The 23,475-nt window shown below is 42.0% G+C and overlaps 1 protein-coding gene across 3 annotated transcripts in view; it reads left to right on the top strand.

Moving 5' to 3' along the window:
• Positions 1-2,770: 2,770 nt before the first annotated feature.
• The window catches only part of flna (filamin A, alpha (actin binding protein 280)), a 44,526-nt gene continuing 23,821 nt past the window's right edge, over positions 2,771-23,475 (top strand). For 2 of the 3 annotated variants that reach the window (XM_086133968.1, XM_086133798.1), the window contains exons 1-4: positions 2,771-3,029; positions 8,139-8,597; positions 21,734-21,985; positions 22,765-22,862. In XM_086133968.1, the coding sequence (XP_085990094.1) occupies positions 8,228-8,597; positions 21,734-21,985; positions 22,765-22,862 (720 nt within the window). In that variant the 5' untranslated portion in view covers positions 2,771-3,029; positions 8,139-8,227. The remainder of the gene's footprint in view (positions 3,030-8,138; positions 8,598-21,733; positions 21,986-22,764; positions 22,863-23,475) is intronic. The other variant, XM_086133883.1, reaches the window with a different exon arrangement.

Here is a 23,475-nt window from a genome sequence, read left to right as displayed (position 1 = left end):
CTTGTGGTAGCAGCTTGAGGAATGCGCAGTAAGTGTGGGGCTGTGTATTTTTTAGTTGTGTTTTGGTTTCATGACAGCGGACTGTGGGTCTCTCGCCGCATGATTCTGTTGGCTGTGTTGCATTTGTTTTGCTTTGCTTGGATTCTTTGTGCTGTGTCATGATTGTGTTTAATAGCATGTCATTTTTTGTTGTTGTTGATTAACAGGTAGAAAGGCGTGGCATTTTACTGACAGGCAGTGGTTATTCAAGGGTCGGAGATTTTGACAACACAATAAAACCATGCTGCTTGATGCCCTTTTTTTTTTTAACAACCCCCTTGCTTTCAATGAAACCTTACCTCAGAGTCACAAATGACTAATAATTTCTCTTTGGGAGAGTCCTGCAGATACAGTAAAGGCGACTGCAGATGAGGTTTCAAATTCAAATTGCATTTTGTTAAAACAGAAAAGCATCTTTTTCATCAAGACTAGGCATTAAACGAGATCCGACTTTGAGCCGTCATATAGTGACAGAGTTCAAATGTAGGCAAAGGGCCTTCTGATGAACCTGCAGAGATGCTCCTGATAGTTGTGCTCAAAATTCAAATCGCTGTATGTTTTTGGTCAACAGTCCATTATGTGCATTTTACAGCATTCTGTACTTTTTATTATTTTTTTTTTTTAGAAATTATTGGGTCCAAAGTCATTTTTCACAGCTCATGTATTACAACCACTAATGTAGCCATTGATAAGTGTCATATGATTCACATTTTCTGACTAAATAGTAACACCCTCTCAGGCCCTTATTTTGGGTTGGCACTTTCTTCAAAGTTACAAGACTGCTTTGTCATAGCGGAGGCACAAATACCCTCTTTTGATTGTGTTATGATGTGACGGGCGGTGGGTGGTGCAGAAAACAGCTGTGACCTTGACGCTGTGTCCTAAAAACTTTTACGTGTATGCAGAGTTCCAAATTAAATGTCGATCATCATCTGATTCGTTAAAAGATGCATCACCCAAAATATTAAAACGTTCATCGTTGCGACTTGATTCATCCATCCACATTGTGATGCTTTTATGGTAATTGTCTAACATTTGACCGAACGATTGAAGTCCAATGTACCGGTACTTTATTTGCTTCCACTGCTGTTTCTGCGTGACTGATTTGCCGGCTTTTTAAGTGGCCATAGAGCTCCTTTATATTTCACGAGTCTAAAAGTGGTCCTCCTTTTAATGAGTAACATTTTTCCACATCTACTCCAGTTGGTTATATGGGATCAAGGTTTATGTGTGTTGAGTGCCTTTGACTTGGAGGTAAAAGGGGGATTAGTTGAGACAGCAAGAAAAACGAATGTGGCATATTTGATTTGCCCCCCCCCCCAAAAAGTGACATCACCCATGTGGAGTTTTTAGAAGTTACATTAGCAGATCAGAAAGTGACATATTTGTAAAAAGCCTGCATACAAGAGTTAATGTATGTTAATGTGTGCGGCAGCTCAGGGAAGGATGCCATTTCACGTCTGGCTCATGTACAGCTTCATATATTTGTGCACAACACCCTGAACAAGAGGCAGAATGACAAGAGGCCTCGGACAATTTTAAACAATCACTTCCAGTCAAACTTTGAACCTCTTTACTTTCCTTAACTGGCAAACAAAGACAAATTATAGGATAAAACAATTCAGATAATGGATGGATGGATACTTTTTAAAGCTTTTTACAACAATCGCAAATGTTTCTGCTTTGTTTTGCTTGTTGCGTCCAATTGAATATAATACATAAAGTTGACCTTATTCACAATCATTAGATCATCTGTTACTTTATCGAGGCTCTTTGCCCTTTGCTGTTCTTGCTTGTCACCTTGTTTTTCTCGCACCAATTTCAATTAGCCACGAGTCCTATTTCTTCTTCGATTGTTCCTTTCTTTTTTGTATTTCCTCCCTCTCTGGCTCTCACAGGTCAGTCTTAGTACTTCCTCAGGCGTTTTGCAGACAGATTGCACACCCAGAGTCACAAAAGTCACAAACCTACATTGGTTTGTAATGAGTCGACGGGCTAGCGACTATATTTTTTAAGCGAGATCATATACTGTCGTGTGTGCACTTGCAACTATATATCATTTACAACATCGGTTGAAAAGTGCAAAACTGTAGCCTATTTCTGAGAGTGCTTCAAGCAGATACTGTAAATGAAAACACTGGACCTCGCCTTGACTGCACCTATATGTATCTCGATAAAAGCTTCTCATCAATTAGATGGATCATTGCTATTCCCGTCCTTGCCATTTCCGGAAAAAGCCGCATCAGTCACAAAAAAATATTATTGCGTGTGAGATCTGCTAATGTAACTTCTAAAAACTTCACATGGGTGATGTCACTGACCGCCTGGCTCACGAGCCCAACAGCAAACATCTGGCTGTAATTAATACAACACACACACACACACACACACTAAACAGGGGTTAGCGTTTATAAGTACCGGTACAATTTTTCATGGCGTTTCCAGAGAGTCATGACTCCCTTAATCTTAATCCTCCTTTTTGTCCGATTTCTTCTCTTTCTTCTCCTTCTCTCCATCCCTCCTCGGTCCTCCCTCTCTTCGGTCTTCACTCCTCTGGTTCTGTCCTCCCACCATGATGAATCGTAAGCAGAGCATTCTTGACTTTTGAGCGAACACTCAGCTGGGGGCTAGGGGTCTCACATTATACACACTCACGAGCAAAATTATAGAAGTACGTGCGCCGCACGAGGCGATGACATCACACCTTTGATATTCTTTAGGCGGGGTCATGACGTCAAGAGGCGAGTCGGGGCAGCGAGTGACACCCCCACCGCACCTCTGATGCTTCCACTAGTCCACCAATTAAAGCACTCGCTCTCAGAAGAGAGTCCGGCAGCAAAAAGAGCGGAGGGACTACTTTTTTTCCTCTTCTGTTTGCACCAGCACGAGCCTGTAAACTTTAAAAGTCGATCCCCTTCTGCTGGCAGCTCGCGTGGGAAGGACCCACGCAGGACAGCGGAGACAGACAGGCTCGCCCCTCAAGAGAGCATGTAAGTTTCTTTTTGAAAGACAATTGTCAAATAAAGTGGGAGATTGTTTTACTCAAATTCGGTCTGTGTCGGTGTGAGTGTGTGACGCAATCCCGTGTAAACATTCAGCTCCCTTTTTATTTGTTATTATTATTTTTTCAACACCCGATTCGCCCACGCGTGCAGGTGACCGTGCTGTGGTAACTTGTCTCTGATCCTCTTAACCAGACTTCATTTATGGCGTCTCACCAAATAAGGTAATCCACGGACAGTTTATTTATTTATTTATTCTTATTTTTAACCAGAGATGGGTTGGGGAATTGGGGAATCGCGCAAGCCTGTTTTCTATCCCGGTTCAGAGTGCATCATGAATTGTCATATTTTGTGCATCATGAATTGTTATATTTTGTGCACAGAACACGGGAACACTTAACATTTTAAAGGCAATTGATGACTGAAAAGTTGGTGATTGTGTGTGTGGGGGGGGGGGGGGGGTGGCGGGGGGGGGGCGTTATTTATGTGACCATCGCCAGTCTTAAGATTTTGTGTTTTTGATTGGGAGCGGGGGGGGGGGGGGGGGGGGGGGGGGTGTCGGGTAATATTACCATTGTGGCACACTTAATGTGAAATAATGATAAGGTGCTTCTGACTTATATTCGTTTACTCGTAATTACGGTATTCAATTACGTGTAAGTGAACTGTCACTACAGGTTTTCTTGTGTAAAATCGACAAAATAAAATTGTTGCTTTTTAGTGTATGCGTTATGTGTATTTTTTTTGACAGAATAACCCCCGTCCCCGCCCCCGCCCCTCCAACCCTCCGACACACACTTTGATCGTGCGTAACTTTTAAGTGCCCATGCATAACTCAATTGGGATTTACCTTCTTTTTCAGTGTCAGATTGCTGATAAACAAACTAAGCAATAGTGTGTGTCTGGCCTAAAACGTTGAAAGACTGTGGTGGGATCTTTAATATGAATGAAAAGAGCAATATTCATGTGAAGTGCAAAATACCTCTGGTTCCATAATGTGTTTTATAAAGTGTCTCAAGAGACATGGGCAAAGGAGGAATCAATATCGGTAGAATTATTTTGTTTCAATTTGCCTTGTTATTTTGTTTATTTCGTCGAGTGTGTATATATAATTATCCGATTTGAAATGAATGCTGTACTGTATATCAAGATAGATTTTTATGGAATGAAATTGATTTTTGCAGGAAGTTAACCCTGCAATGTTGGATTTTGATGTTATGCACCCCCAGCAAAATGGCTGTTGCCAATCGTGGCTGGTAATGGGGATCCAAATGATCGGGCAATGATGATTTACAAGAGCAAATACTAATTTGAGTGTAAAATGGAAGTGTTCTTTCTCTGCCACATGACACATTTAACCAGTGATCCCTGTCACTTTGAATGAATTGCAAGATATGAAAATATTGTATTTTACATGTGTATTTGACACACTGATGCCATGTGCTGGTTAGAGAGCGTTTGTTTCTTCTGCTTGGCTGTGTGGCTGACTGGGTGTGGTGGGCTGTGACGACAAGTCGTTGGTATGGCCAACCGGCACTCAACAGCATCACAGAGCAGAGGAAGAAATTTAGGACCAAGGTGAGGCATGTATTTCACCAATGAGGATTTTAATTTAACATCACCTGGCCACTTGTACTTTTGGAAACTAGTTGAATCCTTTCAAAGGCTGCATTTAAAGCCTTGTAGTTGTCACTGTCACATTGTCCTTTTCAAAGGCTTTTATGAAAAATCATTGCCTTGATTTTGAACAAGTAGTGCCACCAGGAACAAAATCAACTTGAGAAGTGGTTAATACAAAAATATTTTAAAACCTATTACGAGTAGGCCACGGAATCAGCTGATGAGTGCCATTATCATCAGAGCATACTTCCTGATTTATATTAAGTTGTGATATTGTTGCATTTTCTTTAGGAGAGGGTTGATTCATTCATCGACAAAATATACTATTGGGTAGTGTGTCTATTAGATTATGCACCTTTATGATGCATTCATTCTGTCATACTGAGAATAGAAATGTTTCTGGAAAACACAATGCCTTTCCACTGAGGGTCTTTTGGGCCCTTTTAGATAATAACAAAATTTAAGTGATATCTAAGATTATGATGGATATCATTGTCCCGGTAACCGACATTTATTCGTAGTATATAAAAGTGCATTAAGTTAAAAACTTGTTTTGTCTGAAAGGCTTGTGTGCAGTACAACAAGTAGTCACTAGAGGGAGACACAGAACATCAAAAGTACGAGCACCGTCTTATCAGTCATCAGGGTCGTGGTCGTGTTTGCTATTTCAGGTACTATTGAAACAATAGCTTACAACAAAGTAAAGTGCATTTCACCTACTTTCCTTCCTCTTAAGGTGGTCCAGGATAGATGATTTCTGTAAATGGACAACCTTTAACGCATAAAATTACAGTCGTGGTTTTATGCATGTAAGTCAACTAATGAGTGAACATTTTGGAAAATTGGAAAATATTTCAGAACCTCGTTGGGTCAAAGTTTAGGCCCTCTTAAAATTTGTGAATAAATTATATAACAGAGAGAGAGAGAGAGAGAGAAAGATTTAACAATAATGAATTTTATTCGGGTGATATTAAGTATGGGGCTCATAAGTGCTTCAATGAGGTTGTTTTAGGGTGTGGCGGGGGGGGGGGGGCATTCCTCAAATTCTCTATTGACCAGATACACACACCCACGCGCACACAGAGACAAAGGCAAAAGCGTTCATGGCTTCAGGCTGCACTGAGTCGACTGGTGCTGAGCTCCTTATTTAGACAAAGAAGCTGCAGTCACATCTCTCCGTCTTTACTGCCTTGTTTCTTAGTAAGGAATCCAAAGACTTTAAACTTGTGGCGCTTGTGATATGTTCAAAAGGTCAGGGAGCCATAATCCTATAACAGTATGAAGAGGGTTACTTCTTCAAACATGCAATTATTCACCGTCAGAGCTCGGAAGCATCTTTCCGTGTCTGTATGCACTCATCTTTAAAGGTCTACATCATGGGTGGTAAACTCCAGTCCTCGAGGAGAACTATCCTGAATGTTTTAGATTTTAATCTTAGTTATCAGGCTCTTGTAGAGCTTCCTAGTGAACTAATGATTTGAATCAGGTGTGTTGCAGCAGGAAGAGATGGTAAACAGGCAGGATGCAGGACAAGTAGCCCTTGAGGACTGGAGTTCGCTGATGCTGTTAATTCATGGCAATGGTGGCCTCACCATTACAGTGGGTGATGGCCCTGTGCAGTGACTGATTCCCAACCTGTGTGTTGTGGCACATTAGTGTTATTTGTGAGAAGATCAGATGTGCAGTGGAAAATTGTCCAATTTTTAAAGTCTGAAAAAAATAATCATTTGCGAACAGTACAGTAACGTATCTTTGTTTAACTATGTCAGTGATATAAAGTGACAGGCTAAACAACTAAATACTAAATGCAGATGACATCAGGAAGGAATACACACACACACACACACACACACACACACACACACATATATATATATATATATATACATACATCAGATATATATGTATATATATATATATACATAAAAATATATTTATATACTGTATATCGTTTTATTTCGTGTCAACCTCCCTTCCAAATCAAAGACGGACTTCTTCCTTGAAAATACCCTTGCTGTTGTTTTTTTTTCTTTTTTTATCCGTCCAGAAAAGACAACAGAGGGGGTGGTTGAATTCTGCCGAGACATTCTCTGACATCTTTAAAGATAAAACTGCACACAGCAGACAATGACGAAACACACATTGACAGTTCTGGCCATGCACCAGTAATGGTAGTCATACAAAATGTGCGTGACTGGACATCAGAATAAAAGTTGAAAATTAGACATGGGCAAAACCCCTCTAACATTTCAATGGTTTGGGTTACCCACATTGTCCCTACAGGCGCCAGTTTACTCCCCAAGTACCACCGTTGGCCTGTTCTAAAAATACCTCATCAATATGATGTCACAGAAAAAGTAAACACTTGCAGTTCGTTATAGAAATAAAAGTGTGACGTATTGATACTTCTCAGTTTACTACTTTGTTAAATCGTGGTTGATAATAATTGTGAAAAATGATTAACATGATCCATGTCTTCACAGAGATGAATAACATGAATTATTCATAATAAGACAATTAGTAAAGGGAGCCTGAACAAACAATCATTTCACAATTGTGCATCAAAATTGTATCCCTTTGCATTGATCAGTACCCAAGAAATCTGTTTCAAAAAGGATGGTGACCCCTGGGTTAGATCACAGTCACAAATAACAGATAAAATAGGGGCAATAAAGTGTTCAATCAACCAAATGTGTGTTTGCGGAAGAACGAAGTATTCAATAAACCCACACACAGAGATCATGCAGACTGAGAACCTTATAGCTGAGGGAGAGTGAAGACCACTGGTACATTGTGCTGTCTTGCAATGTTGTACTTTATATCATATTCTTTCTGGATAAATGCAAGTGTTTTTCACATTTTACATGGTGAAGGGATTGGGAATGTCTCTAAAACGTGGAATAAAAATATTTTACAAGTCTGAATTTATTTCTGAAAATATTATGATTAGATATATTTAAGGTTAGTGTCAGGTTAGGTTAAAATGTCATGACAGTGCGAGCTTCATTTTGTAGAGCAATGACGGTGCAAAGTTTGACATTCAGTTCTTACAAAAAAGGTGGAATTTCAGGGGGCGGGGCTAAACATTCCGGAAGTGTACCGTGAGCCAATTGCAATCATACATGGATTAAATGACAATTCACGTCAAGTAACACAGTCTTCAAAGTATATTTCTCATGCTGTAATACCATGATGTTCATATTTTCAACAACGTTTACCGTTATTCTGGTTGTGTGAGAGCTGCAACCTATCCTCGCTGACTTTTCTTGAGAGGCGGGGGGACAATTGCAATGGGTTAAAAAAAGTCCCTAATGGTCGCCTGAGGCAACTTTTTTTCCGCCGGTGCACTTTCGTCCCTAAAAATTAACACCCAATCGTTTGTATATTAAATATTTGATTTAATTCCTTTATTTGTGTTATAAGAAGTATTTTCTTGCGTTCCAAACTTTCCGTCTTGATTTCTTTTCTGTTAAACAGACGAGGCCGAGTGGCAGAGAAAAGGAAAAGTTGAACAGACTCCACCCAGAAACAAGGCAGCGAACCGAGAGACAGCCAACGCTATAAAAATGAGTGGTTCCCACCCCCGTCTCCACCAGAGCACCGCGCCTGCTCCCAACGCTCTCTCCACGGACAAGGACGCCGAAATGCCCGCCACGGAGAAAGACCTGGCCGAGGACGCGCCGTGGAAGAAGATCCAGCAGAACACATTCACCCGCTGGTGTAACGAGCACCTGAAATGCGTCAACAAGCGAATTGGCAACTTGCAGACGGACCTCAGCGATGGCCTGCGGCTCATCGGTCTGTTGGAGGTGCTGTCCCAGAAGAAGATGTTCCGAAAGTACAACCAGAGGCCCACCTTCCGCCAGATGCAGCTGGAGAACGTGTCCGTGGCCCTGGAGTTCCTGGACAAGGATAACATCAAGCTGGTGTCCATAGGTGAGTCACGATGCTTGAATCGGACGTCTTTATGGTGCCTTAACATTGCTGAGCACAAAGATGCTAATATGTAAGACATTGATCGAATCAATATACTCTGTTGCCCAAAAGGTAAGAAACACTTACGTTTTCCGACACAATATTCTATGTTTGTTCTCATTGACATGTATGACTAATCACTTTTGACCAGGTGCAGTGATTAAATTGTGTCGCAATTACCCATCAAGTCTCCGTAAAAGAGGAGACGGACGTTTTATTGCAACCCCATGAACAACTATCTGGAACTGTAGAAATGCCAGTGCCATCAAGCAGGTTCAGGAGGGCTACAAGAAAGTGTTAACGTTTGTCAGTGTTTAGTGAAAAAGCAGGCGGTTCTCCGTGTGTGTGCGCGCGTGTTGTCTGCATGGGACCATTGCTTTGTCCCCCTCCTTTCTGCACTTGATTTGCGAGGACTGGGAAGAGGTCGCTGCTTGCCGGCAGCCTGAACATTGCTCGCCCACCTTGAGTCCAAACTGTGGGTCGGTATTTAGTTCAGGCAATCTCTGACCAGAGGAGGACTGATCCCGGATGAACCTGCTTGGACATATAGTATTAGGCCTATTGACTGTGCTATGCCAATGTCACGGTGTGGGATGGGGTTTCCATGGTATGACAACTTTACTCCGGCCTGGTCACATCAGGTTGGGTCAAATGGACTTTGCTTGGATGTAGCTTCTTGTATATTGATGGTCTAGCATCATAACAGCAGACTTTGAAATCAAGGGGGAAGTCATTATGAGCTGACTTTTGTGACACCTCTGTGTAAATACTCAAGTGTTGGTGGCGCTGCAATGAATGAACCCACAAGAGCACTTAATAGGGTTTAGACCTCCATGAAGGCCAAATTATAATGACAGATGGAAATCCATTTCTCCTACCAAGCTTTGCAGCTAATACAATGCTGCATGTATGAAAGCTGGAACAAGAAACTAATAGGCAGCCATAGTACTGCTATCTTTGGAACACTTGAATTCCCTGTAAAATGAAAATAAATCTCTTCTAAATTTGACACATGACAGAGTTGTTGACAGTTGTGATAAATGTGAATTCATAAAAAAAAAACAGCAGCTGTATTAAACAAGGCTTCAGAATCTCAAAAGAAATGAAGCCATTGTCTCTCAAATTCTGTGGGCATGTCCATTGAATGCGTAAAACTACATCCTGATGAAAAATGCATGGTGCGTCTAGCAACCTTTATACCTACTACACATCCCTATAATTTGAGCTCTGAAAATGTATTTGTGTAAAGTAGCAACATGACAAAAATGAGTCAAAATGCTTAGTCTCATTGTAAACTGGGATATCACCAAGAGAAATGGACTGTCAACACAACAGCATCCAAAATTATATTCAGTAGCTAACTTAATATCCTAAAAGAATTCCTAATTATGCCCTTATTGATTAAAATGGCACAGAGTGCTGTGCTGGTGCTCACTGTTGGCAAGCAGGCGTGGTCACATGACGCACAGCCGATTAACATCACAAAAGCAACGCCTGTGTTACATCCGTCCTCTTCCCAAACTCTTTTCAAAGCCACGATACAATACATAAAACAATGAGCCTACCAAACACGTTTACTTAAGCGGAAATGAATCTGCACAAACCCGCGTCTGATGCCTGTTGCTGCTTTTAGCTGGCGAAGGTCTGCGCTGCACAGATATAATCAGTGCTATGTGACTTGGTCCTCAGACTGGATATCTTCATTTTGCTCTTGTTTTTCCCCCAGAGTCCTACAGCGGGTGGCACTTGTTGTCACCTGCGCATGCGTGCTTTGAGCGCTTGTAATTGGCGCTCTGTGGCTCAGTCACGCAAATCTGAGATTTTGCTCTTTATTCGCAACAGCAATTGGTTTTAAACTGGTCGTTACCTAAGCTCTTAGGTTCCGTGATGTTATTTTCAGTCAACAGCAAGTAGCAGAGATGGATAAAAATGGGTGGATTTTTGCTGCCTAATTCTTACTACACAAACACAATAGTAACCAGAATTTCTTTTTTAGATTGGTGGGTGCGTGTATACCATATTGTAGTAATTTTTTTTACATCCACTGTAAGAGCACTTCAAGACAAAGTGGGGACAGACACTCAAGACTACCATGGGGAAATGGGCTGGTCCTCTGCCTGACACCAGTCGACGTCGAAGGTGGCCCGCGGGGAGAGGCGCGGGCCGCCTTCGACGTCGCCGCCGCCGCCGCCGCCGCCGTCCTCCTCCGCCCGTGTGTTCGCTCTGGACTCGGGGGGCCGGGGAGCGCCGGGGTGCGCCGGCGCCGCCGCCGACGGCACCGCGGGGTCGGGCCGCGGGGGCTGGGGGCGCTTACGGGTCGGGACGGGTTGGTCTCAATACAGTTCAATTCCATTTTTGCTAGTGGCAGTAATGAATGTTGTGCCTCACGACAGCTGAAAACAAGCAAAGCATTTCACTCTTGCGGAAGTAGCATTTGAGCAATTAACAACAACAAAAAAAAAGGTATGTGTGGAGCGATACCTTGATGCAATCTGATTCATACAAATGAAACAAGATAAAGTAGGTAGATTAACATTTGGCGGGACGTGGTGTTGAATTGTATCTTGTCAGACATCTTCTATATTCTCATTAGGGTCACAGGTCACAGTTGACTTGCAGAAAGGTAGAGTACACCCTGGACTGGTTGCCAATCAATTACCGGGGGTATTGTAGGCAAAGAACCACTGGCACTCACGTTCACACCTCTCGACAATTTCGAGTCTTTTGTTAGCCTTACAACGTATTGATACTTATGACTCAAATTGCTCTTGAATTTCTACTCCGCCTCTGCAGGTGATGCACATAACAGTTTAAGTGGGGTTTCAACTGGTAGCAAAAATCCCACGTAACGCTTGTGGAATAGAAATTTTAGCAGTTGAAAAATGGTGTAATCGGTACATCCTTGGCACAAGCTAACACCTTTTTTATTCTCTGGCCCATGCTGCATCCCCTCAGTGTTTTATGAAATTGTCTTTCGGGTATGCCTACAATGCACAAGCATGGGTGAAAATGTAATCTGCGCAGTGTGTTGTTCTTACTAGAGTTAGTCTTCCTAAGTCCAGAGGCAAGGTTTACTATTTTACCTTCCATGTCTTTCTCTGGGACCATGTCCACGGAACATCCGCAGTGACAAAGACAAAAGGGTTGGTGACTTGAGTAGCTGTGAATCAGACACAAGTGACATCTGTGGGGTCGGAGATTGTGGGGGGGGGGGGGGGGGGATTTCTGGCAAACGTTGCACTTCCCATATGCTCACAAACTGTTTCCAGCAAGCAGCAGGTGAGACTGCACACTGAGTCACAGCTCTGGGTGGTTGTCAGTCATGGCAGCATATCCTCCATGAAAATTCCTTTTCTAGCACCCCGATAGTGTTTTAATTCTTATTTGCACATTTTTGCCCCCCTCAGAAAATTCAAACCTCATGGATCATTGATAGGTCTGTAGGGGGGGGGGGGTGATCCCAGCTGACTCACCCTTCTCCAGTTTCTCCTTTTTTGACTCGTCTAATCGGTGGATGAGAGAGCACCCCACTTTGCTCTTGTGCTTCCTTCTTTCATTGCACAAAGTGGACACACCCTTCCAGCCACTCTCACCACAATTTGGCACAAACTGCCATCGCAACGTATCCTACTGCTTGGAGGTCTTTTTTTTTTTCTTCCTTTTTTCACCACTGTCCTAATTTTGTTCTTGGTGCGTCTTTTACAACTTTTGTTTGTCATCTCAAAGTGTTGATCATGCAACATGCTGCGGATGAGTCTGCAATACCAACCCACAAACACAAGGAGTGTCCCCAAAATGTAGAGCCACTATTTTTTGAATTAGAGATTGTTGTTGGCTCTGTAGATTTAGACTTTTTGGTGACAATGTTTAATGTGAAAATTAAAATGTACCTGCACTTAGTGTTTTTACATGATGTTGTCATACGATATACTTTGCATGGTGCGGTGTGTAAATAAGCATGGCCTACGTGATCCTGGCATGGACATAATCAGTTGATCATTAAGAATTCTGTCAATTGTGTCAGTTATTGTTGATTAGTTCCACATAAATATTGTTAATCAAGTTTGGAACTGGTTTTCGGGGTTTTAAGGCGAATAACATTGAGTAGTTGGGGTGCGTCCAATGCAAACCTTCCCAATGGCAAGACTTGCTTGCAGCATGAATCAGTTTAAACATGGCATTAAAGTAGAACATTTGCAACAATGCTTTAAATGGGGGGGGGGGGGGGGGGATGTGTGATACGAAGGATACCTTTGCTACTTTAAAATGATTGTGTATGTATGGGTGTATATAGACATGCACTGCTCGCCATAATTACGGCCCCCCTGGTTAAGATGTGTTCTTTCGCTTTGAATAAATTCAGTTTCAAAGGAAAATTCAACCTTTGATTCAAGTGCATCTATTCTGGGGGGGGTGATAAGAAATCATTTTGCCTCAAATAAGTATCAGGAAAAAAATTTCTGCACGTGAGAAAATCAAATGGCACTCACTTTGCAATTAGCATTAACACGCACATCTCCGCACATCCTCTGTCAGTCTGCCGTGCTACCATTGGATCAGCTTGGTATCTGTGACACACTGTCATTTTTAGCAAGTATTCTACTGAAGCTCCAACCCACTAGCTATCATCTGCTTGAGACATCCGGTGTGCGTCATCACACGCCTGTTTGAGTCAGCTTGAACATTCCCACTTGGCATCATCCTGCCTGTTGTAAAATAGTTAACAATTACACCGTAATCTCCTGCATGCCGTCTTTGCAGATTCTCCAGGTTTCGTGTGAGCAGCATATTTGAATTTCTTTAAAAAAAAAAAATTATTTATATAAAAAAAATAAACAAAAAGAAGTCCTTGTCTGCCCTGAACTACGATTGACGTGCCTGAGCCTGCATGTTGGATGTAAACACAAGTATGGTGTAACTTTGCAACTGGTTGTTCTCTTGCCTGTTGCCTTGGGCTGAGAAGGCAGGTTGAGACACATGCGCGTGTGGCAACAGCCGTGTTATTTCGTAATGGGGAAATGTAAACAGCATTGCGTATGGACACTAAAAGTCCATGAAATTTGAATTGTCTCGGTACTGTGCCAGGTGGCCGGGTAGGGTGCTGCGAAAGATTTTACTCCTTAAGTAGAGTCGAACAGCTGGTGTAGTGTTTTAAAAGAAAAATACAAAGTCAATAAAATAATCCTTTAAGCGTCAGATGGGGATATTGAAGCATACAGCTAAAGATGACTCCGGTTGGGAGGAGGAACATTAACAATTCAGTGTTTTGGTAGCAGCCGATTAAGCGCATTGCATTGAGACTATGGATGACAAGCATGTAGTTTGGTTGTGGTAGTGTTGGGTGCGTGACTGACAAGTTAAAAAGATACAATGCAAATACGTACATACATCCTGGCAAGATGGAGTCTTTCTCATTTCCTTGGCACAATCAAACCATAATGTGAAGAAAGTCTGATCACTCTTTTTCTTAAAATCTAGTGTTTCATCCCGTGAGTTAAGTTACTGGAGTTCAAAGTTTGTGTAGCTGGTGATTGTATAATAATAAGCAATAATTAGCAAATTCATCACATCACTCTTCAGATGGTATCACACCAAGATACATTTTATATACCAATTGTTATTATATGTTGTAGAACACTACATATTCTACTTTTTAGTGTGAATATTCTGCTGTAGAAGTACGATGGACCAGCGATTAGCATGTCTGCCTCAGAAATCTGAGGTTCAGGATCCAAAATCTTGGCTCTGGCCTTCTTTTGTGGAATTCTCCTGTGTTTGTGGTGGGTATCTCGGTGAGCTCTGGTTTTGTCTCTCTTAAAAAACAAACAAACGTAGTTTTCATTCAGAGTCCATGAGTGTCCTTGCCTTCGGCCCACGCAGCTGGGATAGACTTCAGCTCAACAATTGACCTAAAGAAGTTAGGTGATATAAAAACTGGCTGGATAGATGGGGCATAAGATGAGAGAGGAATGCATTTGCAAGTTTTGCTATTCTCGTCCAAATGATCACTTCCTGCCAGCTCCTTATCGTTGGCATAACTTCCTGTCTGCAAAGCCAAGAAGGGGGACTCCTCGAGGGGGTTGTGAGCATAAGTAGAATGTGCATTCTCATTCCATTCAGTGGCATTCGGCCTGTTGCATTACATCAGTGTTGGAAACGTGCCCCTACGCCCCACTCCTCATTCAATCGAGCAAGAGACATGAAGCCACAGTTGGAGTCGCAAAGAAATGTGTCTTATGTAATGGAATCATATTATATATAATAGAAGATAACCAGGGTGCAATGCTGGAAATGTTCTGTGTTTTTTGATCTCATCAATGTCCTACAAAAGCAAACTTGTGTGCTTGCTCAGTGTTACCAGATGCTTCCATGAAAAACCACCTGATTGAAGCCACATGGTGTTTATTAAAGCCCCTCGTTCATCGTTATATGCGCTGCCTCCTCATCACCCTCAGCCTTAGCTAGTCTGCCCTTGCAGCCCACTTGGCCCAAATCTCTTCATTTTGACCCACTCTGCTTCAACCGTCATTTTCACCGTAGTGTTCCCTCACTTGAGCAGAGCACATCCACGCTTGTGCAAGATTGAACAAACCCAGAAATCCCACACTGCACTTCTACATTTTTTTTTCTTCTTTCGTTCTTCCACCCTCCCCGTCTCACTTCCCCCAATCTTCCCAAAACCCTCCTCCCTCTTTTGTAACCAGAGCCCGTGGAATGGGAGGGACGCCACGATCCAGTTGCTTCTGCCCTTTTAAGGCGAAAAAAACCAGGGGGAACGTTTTCCAGTCACAGGGAGAGAGAGGCGAGGCAGGGGCAGTGAGTGAGTGAGTGCAAATGGCAGAAAGGAAAATGAGGAAGTGTAGTAGATCCACTGTGGCTTATTTAAGGGAGGGAGGCAAGTGGAGGAGGAAGGGAAGGGCCAGAGAGAGCAGGTCAAAGCGAACTGTGAGGCTGCAAAATGCATTCGTGTTGTAAAGTCAAACATGCTAATGAGACCCTAAAAATTCTTATGTTACTAAACAGAATCCAAAAGCCAATATGAAGATAAAACACAAAGTTGAATAATTTATTTGGTAGATTTCCTCTTTGTGGAAAAAAAAAAATCTGACATAATTGAGCTCTTTTGGTTATCTTTGGATTGCAAGTTTCCAGTTATCAGTAAAAATGACGAAATGAGATGTTTGGAGCTTTGCAGTTTATTACACATAGGGCTGGAAATGTGATAAATTTCAGATGGGTTAACTGCGCATATTTACTTCGTCAGACACGGCAGAAACATTGGATGGCAACAGCCAATCAGTCAATCTTTTCCTGCTGTACTTTGATTTGCTAGTTGAAGAAAGTAAACAAAGTAATAGTCTAACCCAGGGGTGTCCAAAGTCGGTCCTGTTTTCCAGCTCTCTTAGGAGCAACACACCTGATTCAAATAATCGGGGTCGCTCTAATGCTGCTTCAGAGCTGGCTGATGAGCTGATCACCTGAATCAGGTGTGTTGCAGGCGAGAGAGCTGGAAAACGGGCAGGACAGCGGCCCTCCAGGCCCGGAGCTGGAAATGCCTGGTCTAACCTCATTACAATGTGTACCCCGAGGGACTGAACAAATCTGTATGTTATCACTGTAGTTTGTTCCAACCATTTCCAATAAAATGGCCACCAACTATAATATTTAATACAATATGGACATTTATCGATGGAAAAACATCAACATGTAATACAGTAGAAACATGACAATTACAAATACGTGTACACAAGAAAACATTCAGGCAGAAAATGAAAATTGCCGTATCCTGAAGCCATTTACAATCATCTGTTGACCTCAAACTCTGCCGTGATTTTGTTGCCATAATGGATGATTGTCGAAAGCATTGACTTTGCCAATTCCTAGTCTCGGCTGAGCCCCGTCTGTGAGACTCCCATTTGAAAGTGAGAGACGATTTCAGCCTTCCCAGACAGAGATTTGTTTTACCAGACATGTTTTCAGACCATGCATGCGCTCAGGACCAATGTACGAGTCGGTCGGTGACATTTCTAGGTAACATAAGGGCATCCCGCACTGCACATTTTGTTCATAAGCCAGGTCGTGGCGGCAGCGGTTAGCCTCATGCGGCTCGCAACAAAGGAGATATGGGATGTCTGTATTGAAAGTGCGTTCATTGATGATGAATTTGCTGTTCATGCATTGTCATAATGGCCTTTACCTGTATTTGACAGCCACCTTACTTTATTTTCCGTATGGAAAGATGGATAAGTCTTCAGTTTTTGAAATTTGTCAACTTTAATATGCAAATAGCTGCCGACTGCAAGACTGCTTTTTTTTTTTTTTCCTCTCTCACAGGAGAACAATTTTACAAGCATGTTCTACATACCCATCTGTTTCCGGACAAGCTGCTAAAAAATGACTGTCAAATTTTCAATTATCCAGATTTATTGTTTGGCTGTGGTGGAGGACTCTGCTGAGCTGTGTTGTTTTGTTCCATTGGAATTTAGAAAATCTACTTGACTTTCATGGGAATTGAAATTACAACAAAATGCTAGTCTGAATTTGTACGAGTAATGGACATGGATGACCCTCTTCAAATGCTTTAGTACACTGTAAAGTCTTGCTGATGCTTTTGCTGTTCTTTCTCCCGTCCGGTTCTACCATTCCCTCTTGATGTTTGTGATGCTGAGAGCGCGGGGTCTGTAGGGTCAGAGGTTGCGATGATGTCATGACTGTGACGCTCGAATCGGGGGCTGATGGCTGTACAAACACGGCATCTCGTTGAGTCATGGGAGTTTTTTTTTTTTTTGTTGGGGAAGGGCGGGCAGTCTGTCACACTTACACACATGCACAAAGGGGCTATGAATCAGCAGACGGGGATTATGTAGCAGTCTGTGTCCGTATATGGGCTCCGTCTGAGCTGGTGTGGTCTGACAGGAATGCTGGCACATTCCTCGCATGTTTTGTGGGGAAAGAGAAAGGCATGTATCAAACAGGCAAGGCAGATTATTAAAGTGTGAACCACTATGTGTCCTTAAGCAGGAGAAGAATTAAGTGTTACGGACCATTGACTGCTTAAAAAGTCCCTCAGATCACACACGCACATAAAAATAACACTTTTGATTCTGTGTCAATACTTTAATTACCTCCAAGGAAGTTGTTTTCATACAGTAGGTGCGTGGGTTTGTGTTCAGCCTCGAATCTCTGCAGCATAGGATGTTGTACATAATCCTGGACACAAGATTGTATAATGGGCAGATATTCTTCTAACAATGTAGCCAATGAATTTGGAATATTAAAAAAATAATAATGCAAAATTAAAGTATATAAAAAAAAAACCTGAAGTGTGTCACACTTGTGAATGTTTTAACAGCGTTAATTGCAACAACAGAAGAAATGACACCAAACAGTTCAGCCAGTATAGTGTCCCCTCAAAAGAAATATACAGTTATTCAAGTCTAACGTCAATATTTTTTGTAGACATTTTTCTAGCACTTCTGAATAGTTCACCAGAGCTTGTGAACCTTGGAGACTGGTCCTCCACTTCCCACTGGAGGATGCCACACAGATACTCAATAAGGTCGAGAGACGGGGTCAGGGCAAAGCAGTTCATCACGTTTACCCTCAACCTTCTTTATCAAGGCAGTGGTCAACTTGGAATTGTGTTATGGGGAATTTCCAAGTTGGAATGCTGCTCCACAGCCCAGTCTCCAAAGAGACAGAGAGATCATTCTCTACTCTAGTATGTCATAGGATTCATTCATGGTTTCCTCACTGCCCTTATAGCTCCCTTAGCCCTGGCAGCACTCATGGCTTTGTCCTAGACCATGACTCTCATGCTTGGACCATCAGAGCCAAATAAATTTATCTTGGTCTGATCAGACCACAGGACATAGTTTGAGGTAATAATGTCCTTTTTCTGCAAATTTCAATCAAAGTTTTCGCTCTTAAGACACCAAAGCATTTTTCCCATTGATTTAGTTAGGAGTACACAAAAATTAAACCTTTGTGGTGGTTCTGGTATAGCTTTTTGCACATGGCTCTCCTGCAGGCAGACAGTCTTCATAGCTTGTTTGGAGGGATAAGCAAGCCAAAAGATTGTCTGAAATTAGTCTGCCTTGCCTGATATAAAGAACCCTGCTTGCTAAACGGCATCGTCGGAGAGGTGAGAGTACGGCAGACAGGTTGGCGATTGTGACACGTCCAAACGACTTCACTTCAAATAGAAATTTAATGAGCGTAAATTACTGAGTGACAAGCAAGCTTGTTCCGCACTGTTTGCATTTAACGAGGTCATACACAGTGTTGTTTCTCCATGAGAGAAGGCACACCCGTCCGTACCCAACAACTACGCAGCTGTGTGGACTTGCCATTTGTGCCTGCACAAGCCTAGAAATAACAATGCAGATGTTGTTATATATGGTTTGCTGTCAAATAAATCGAATGTATCAAACAGAGGAATCCCTAATTTTATGGTCATGCTTCTATCTGCTATTCACCCAAATTGGTACCATTTTTATAAAGCGTCCTGCACATGAGTATGTCTTGTGTTTTAAGTTAACATTCAATGAGCGTAAATGTCATTGTGCCTACATTTGCCTATTTTGTGCCAAAAACCCAATAAAAGTTTCAGTATGAAAAATTGACATGGCAAAACAATTTCTGAGATGAACCGATACACATTGACATACAGTACATGGTCAATATGTGTATCATCAAATGTCGTGCTTAGAAAAGATACAGAACTAAGTTTATTTTGAGGGTATTGCAAAATAGCATTTGGCACTGATTTGGTGGAATGGTTCCTATAGCATAAAAATACTGTAAGTGTATGTTTATTTCTATAGTAGTCTGAGAAAAATTGGATGCACCCCCCCAATGCATTGCTAAAGTACTGGATCGGGACTGTACTAAAGACTCGACTTGGGTGTCAAAAAAAGCATGATAGGGACATCGCGAGTAGGGACACACCCTTCTTTTGACTCACTGGCATTCTTACTGCTTGTTCTGACGTGTGGTCTACTTCAAATACACAAGGCATCCCACATCAGTTCTAAGTAGTTGTATCTGTTTGTTTTCATCAACATTCTTCACCGCAATGGCTTTTTTTCTATTCTATTGCACTTCTCGCTCATTGGGTTTTCTGTCATCACCTTTTTCCTTCTTCGTAACCACTGCTGAGTGATTTGACTCTGAGTTTTTATGGTGATCCACAAATTCAGCGTTCCCATGGTGAGGGTGACCAAAGCAGGGCCTTTTTGTCTGACTTGTGCAAAGTCATTGTGAGGGGTGTATTTTTCCACTGGTGCACCTGACATATCACACCCCACTAATGGGGTACTATTTTAATAAAGACAGATTTCTTGGACGCATGTCTACAGCACTTGACTTACACTTATGTAGGCTAGCAGTCTTGATTACCATTAGTTGGGATGCGCACGCACACAGACACACACACCAGCCCCACCTTTTCCTCAAGTTTGAGATCATCATTCCGATCAACCCCATCTTTTGCAACATGTAAGCGCACGCCTCTGACCGTGTTACATGCTGTATGTGTGTACATGTCATTTATCTTTTGCCCAGCCATTTTCTCCTCCTTTCCTGACTCTTGTCTCAACACGTACAATATTTGTCAAATGTTAAGAGCAGCAGGATTAAGGTTTTGTGTGCTGATATGCTACAGTCAGCGGCTTTGACCGCATGTTAGGGAAGATGTTAAGAGAATGCTGTGCAGTTTGGTTTGGTTTTTCTGGTCATGTTGACAATTGCAAATTTTCGATCTTCTCTCGTGCGTCACACAATCTCCTCTCACTCATCATTAACTTTTGTTCTGTAAGGTAGACAACTTGAAAAGGTTGGGAGTGGATAAATCTCACCGGTAATCAAAAGATTGATCCCCTTTTCACTTTTTAATAAGCTCCCCCCACCTTTTTGTTTTTCACTAAGGAAATCCAAAATCACAATTATTTGTTTGTATAAGGTGTAACTGTAACTAGAACTGGAACCAGTCATTTAATTGCAGAGGTGCTGATTATTTAGTCCAAAGTGTTTTGTGACGTGAGCAATTAGAAAACGCACTCATTCTTCTAGAACTCCTCCAGGCATTATTCTACGCACTTCTTTCTGACTTTCGGGTTGAGTGAACGCTGGCGCGTTTTGGCTGCCGCTGCTCAACCCGTATTGTTTTGTGTTTTTTGTTATTGTAAAGTGTCCTTGGGTGTCTTGAAAGGCGCTTATAAATAAAATCTATTATTATTATTATTATTACTACAGCACTGGGAATTGAGAGATAGATTGTGACATTGATATGGTGCTCAGGCGCCACCATCTCTGTGGATATTTAATATTAAAAATGAATCATAGTTGACCATCCGTGATTGAGCGACATCTTATAAGCTGGATCATTATATCATAGGACATTTTTTTTTTTTACTCGCCTCTGAAGTTCGACGCTGAGAGGTTTGTCGTTGGTTGACATCGGTGCGCGCAAAGCATTTACTGGACCATGTATCCGTGCCCAAGTGTTTGATCGTGTTGCTATGCACAGTATGCTCAAGCTTTTTGCTCGACTTGGACCGAGTCGACTGGTTATGCCACACTTGGTGCGTGTATGCCACACTCAAGCTTGTGTGTGCCTGTGTGCACATGCTTCTTCGGTGAATCAGAATGTCTACTTCGGGCAAGGTTCACACAAAATGATTCTTGTACATGTTGTGCTCCAAATTTTGTCTTGGGGGCTTGTAATTGGTCCCGATTTTTTTTCTTTCCTTTTATTCTATTATGTCAAGGACAAATTCTATTGGTATTGAGGACATGTCTGGCATGTTGATACTGTTTTGAATTATTGCCCAGCGTTAGTCCTTCTTAATTTAGTTTTTTGAACCAGATTTTCTACTGGCAAATCACACAAGTTTCCCTTTTATTTTCCGGCACAAAAAACCCCCCTGCACATCTTGAGTTAATAATTCTTTTAAGCGCACAAATGGCGAATTTGTACTCGACAATTTTGACAGCCTTTCTCTCAACAACCCTTTTAAATGGTCATATGAAAACTGAATGTTCTTATTAAAGAGTTCAAACGTGAATACTTTAAATCTTTTTTTGGTTTCGTCTAGACTCCAAAGCCATCGTTGACGGGAATCTGAAGCTCATCCTTGGACTGATCTGGACCTTGATCCTGCACTACTCCATTTCCATGCCAATGTGGGATGAAGAGGAGGAGGCAGATGATGGTAGACAGAAGACCCCCAAGCAGAGGTTGTTGGGATGGATTCAGAACAAACTCCCCGAGCTTCCCATCACCAACTTCAACCGGGACTGGCAGACTGGCCGGGCTCTGGGAGCCCTGGTCGACAGCTGTGCTCCAGGTGACTTCTTTAAGGCCTGTATATTTTAGTTTATAAGCAGAGAGGTCAAACGGATGAGAAGGACCACAATGTGAAGTTGCATGCATTATGCAAACCAAATGTATCAAGTTTACCATATAGCTCTGATTTAATACAAAGCACACATCAGGCAAAAACTTGCAGTGAAGATCGGGGTCAAGGCAAGTGTTTGAGTTAAAGCCTTTAATGAGCGATACAGAAAGGGTGGAGGAGCTTATTCTGATAAATCATAGTGAGTGGGAGGTAAATAAGAGGAGGATGGTTAGATGTAGAGATAAAACAAAAAAAAAGGGATTTTTGGGATATTTGGCATACCACCACACCCTCAAGTGGCAGAAAATCCTTTTGTTTCCCTGCACATAGACTCCCAAATATTGCACCATCAGTAAGGTAAATATTGAACATTCTGGAAAATAAGAGAATTTGCAAACGAAAGAATAGCTGTAGTGGAGGCATATAAATGTTGGCCTTGTGCCCAATTAGTCATTGCCACGAGTCGGTTTAACTGGGTATCAATGTCATGTTGTTGGCCTAATTTAATTCTACTCATGTTTAATTCCTTAAAACAATACAAAAAACATTCATAGTGTTGCACCTCATATTTCTGCTTGATAATGTATTGAAATGCATTATTTCCCACAGCAAAGCGTTTTCATATAAATGCATCAGGTGCCGATTTAAACAGTTTGTCGTATTGTCTTTGCTGCACCCCTCAAGTCTGTCTCGAACACTATTTGTATTATCTTTGACGCTCCCCCCAGGTTTGTGTCCTGACTGGGATCAGTGGGATCAGACTAAACCTGTGGACAATGCCCGCGAGGCCATGCAGCAAGCTGATGACTGGCTCGGTATACCTCAGGTGAAGTGAAGAATTACTTCTACACCGTAAATGTGTTTTGACTTGCAAACTAGAGAAGTACAAAGATCCAGGCAATGTATCAACCCATGTCATGCGAACAATTAAATGCTCCTTTGTTCAATTTAGGTGACCTTAGATGCACCCTATTTAGATTTGCCCAAGCGAGGCATTGGAGAGCTGATGACATGGCTGGCTAAACTTTAAAACGAGTATTTTTATTGCGGAAAATAAGTCGTGTAAATGTTTGCCACTCAAAGTTCACAGTGCATTTTGACTTTATTGAGGTAGAATCATAACTGGACTTTTTGACATTTGTGATTTGTGGTTGCACCCCACATGCAACGCTGTCAGTCAGCAGTGGGCCAAGAGGATCATTGTGTCCTCATTCTCATGTAATTCTTCCCTTTGGAGCTTATCTAGCTGAACGTATTAGTGTAGTTTCAAGATGCATAAGTGTGGGCATTGCAGTTGCCTGTGTTGTGTTGTGCTGACTGGCACAGAGTTGGCAGCGAGCACAGCATTGCGTGCTCAAACTTGGCAGTGTGGTCGCTGCTGTTTCCGCCCACAGCTACCCTTCGGCTAAGAAGAGCCCTTTGTCTCAGTCTTTGTGGAC

This window comes from Hippocampus guttulatus, chromosome 1, assembly GCF_054856545.1.
Source record: "Hippocampus guttulatus isolate MCC_2025c chromosome 1, RoL_Hgut_1.0, whole genome shotgun sequence".
Lineage (NCBI taxonomy): Eukaryota > Metazoa > Chordata > Actinopteri > Syngnathiformes > Syngnathidae > Hippocampus > Hippocampus guttulatus.
This window is presented reverse-complemented; position numbering and strand designations above follow the sequence as displayed.